The following is a 2,654-nucleotide window of genomic DNA, read 5'->3' on the forward strand; positions in this document are numbered from 1 at the left end:
ACTTTAATCACTATCCTGAATAAATGAAGTTTTCTTTGGAAGAATTCAAATGGATTAGTATTTTATCTTGTTATTATATTTAAGTTTCAGATAAGCTGCATATAGATCTTTCACAATGTCTGTTCAATCTATTAAAAAGGATTTTGGCTGGCTGCTGCCTCAAATTCCTCACAGCAATGATATTATTCCTTTCACTCAGCATGTATAGGCCTTCTTCCTTTAGATTTTTCTATCTTCATATTATAACTCTAGATTTTCTTTGGGATCTCTTTGGGATCCTAAATATGAATAAGAAGATTTGTTTGGGCCTGAACAAATTGTCTTGCTATTATTAAGGAAACTCTCAGTAAGAGGAAAAGAAGAGGGAAGAAACTAATTTACCTGGGCTGGAAAGCTACAAAAGAAAGGAAATGAAATGCAGAAAGCAATCCATCTTAAGATGGGAGCAAGAAGTCTGCCACTCTGTGGAAGTATGTGTTTAACCACTCACATGAATGTAGAAAATCTTTTGGTCATAAGTCCCCAAAAATTATTCACCAAAAGTCTTTCTAAGAAAGTGGTATTTCCTTTGGATAGCCTTTATATCCCTACGTAAATTGAGTAAGGATGAGGAATTTGAGCAAAAGTACAGGGCATGAAATTTCCTGAGGATGTGAGAAGTTATGGAGATTGTCATGGAGGTTGCACAGGGAAATGATTTTCTACAGTTCCCATGTGGTCCACTAGGTGGGGTTGATGCAAAACAAAACAAAACAAAAAACTCTGCTGGGTAAACTGCATTGCCACAAACCGTGTTCATTGACTTTCAAGTAAACTTCCAAAAAATCTGTACAAAACAGTAAAAGTCTGAGGGCAGGATTTGCAGTAAGCCCTGTATTAATAAAAAAGGGACAGCTGTAGGCTGTAAAATGAGAAGAGATATCATCCAAAAGAGATGATCTCTAAATGCAGCTTTTCCTTGACCCAGTTTCTTTTGGTTACAGGAAAGTGCAACTGAGATTTTCTCTCCATGCTTGTTTCAGAGATCACGTTGGATGCAAGGTGTCAAATTTTGACAAATAGGTTTACATAATAATTTTTGTGCCTTAGAAATATCCATCTCTTATCCACCACACTTGCTAAGAGACCATGTTCATTATTTTTAACACATCAGTATGACATCATACAACATGCATGAAGCTTAGCTTAATGCCTGGGTAAATATATTAATTTAATTTGAATGATGAAGCAGTCCTGTCAATTGTGTGATTCCTTTTAACAGCCTTGGGGAAGGCAATAAAGTTGCTGGATGCCTAGATTTTGCATAACAGTGGTGACCTCTGAAGGAGTGCATTCCCTTTTAAGTCTACCTTCTCAGAACAAAGCACTGTTGGAGTTAATTGTTAAGCAGCCTCACAACCGTAGTCATTCTTCCAAAAGTCACAGATTAGGGCTGATGATGTCACTGACCCAGAGAAAAAATGCAAACCAGGGAGACACTGTCTTTGGTCTCAAGTCAGCTTTCTGCTGAGCTTCATTTACAGCTGAGGCTGGAGACCAGCTGTCCTTTGTCCATGTCCATGCAGGGTGCTCTGGCTGCTGTGTGGCTGGGGCTCCTCCTTGGCTCCCTTTGGAAGGGTGAGTAAGCTCCTTTGCCATCCAGTCTTGAAAGAGGGCATTTCATTGTTTTAAATTTGGACATTTTTTAAAAATTAAAAAGCCAGATTTATTGATACTCACTGTACCTAAGGGGCTATCAGCAACCCAGATAGCAGCATAAAAATCACAATGTTCCTTATTTGTTTCCTCCAGTTGCAGGGAGCAAGGAGCAAGTGTCTCAGCGTCCTGCTGCGGCATCTTCTGAGGGGGCTGTAGTGGAAATCTCCTGTAATCACTCTGTGTCCAATGCTTATGACTTCTTCTGGTACGGCCACTTTCCTGGATATGCGCCACGACTGCTTGTTAAGGGCTCAAGGCCTTCTCAGCAGGGACGATACAACATGACTTATGAACGATACTCCTCGTCCCTACTCATCCTCCAGGTGCAGGTGGCAGACACTGCTGTGTATTACTGTGCTGTGAGGGACACAGAGGCAGGGAAACCATGAAGAGCTGAGCAGAAAGGGAGAAATCACAGCCCTTGCAGGAGGCAGAAAGGAGATGAGGAATAACTGCTTTCACTCCTAGTTCAGCATTCCTCAAGCCTTTTCATTTGGCACTGCTATCAGAAAAAATAATTTGAGCCTAGTCACACTATATATTAGCCAATTTTTTAAGGAAAATATGCTCTTAGGGTGCAATTAATTGTCAATACTTGTGCTTATAAATCCATGTTTCAGACCATCTTCCTTATAAGTGAAATACTTTTGACACATTTATTTTCAGATCTGATAAGAATATTTCTGCTTTTCCTCATAATATGGCTGATGATGAACTGGTAATAGTATTAACAGGTGTGTCAGCTGTGCCATTTTATTAGTGCTCTCTGTGCTTGTATTTGAAATATTCTAGTTTCAGTCGTGTTGCAGGGATATTTTAAAGACATCTGTCCATTTTGTAAAGGACAGTTTAATTAACATTGGACAATATAATAAAAAACTCCGAGGGAATGAATGAATGAGTGGCTGCTATCAACAGCCTTACATTCGGAACATAAATCCTTCTTTGCTTATAAT

The 2,654-nt window shown here is 39.3% G+C and overlaps 1 gene segment (V, D, J or C); it reads left to right on the plus strand.

Moving 5' to 3' along the window:
- Positions 1–1,553: 1,553 nt before the first annotated feature.
- Positions 1,554–2,087, plus strand: LOC119532939. The segment is given in 2 exon segments: positions 1,554–1,617; positions 1,792–2,087. Coding segments are annotated over 2 exon segments (360 nt in total).
- The last annotated feature ends 567 nt before the right edge of the window (positions 2,088–2,654 follow it).

This window comes from Choloepus didactylus, chromosome 4 (genome assembly GCF_015220235.1).
Source record: "Choloepus didactylus isolate mChoDid1 chromosome 4, mChoDid1.pri, whole genome shotgun sequence".
Classification (NCBI taxonomy): domain Eukaryota; kingdom Metazoa; phylum Chordata; class Mammalia; order Pilosa; family Megalonychidae; genus Choloepus; species Choloepus didactylus.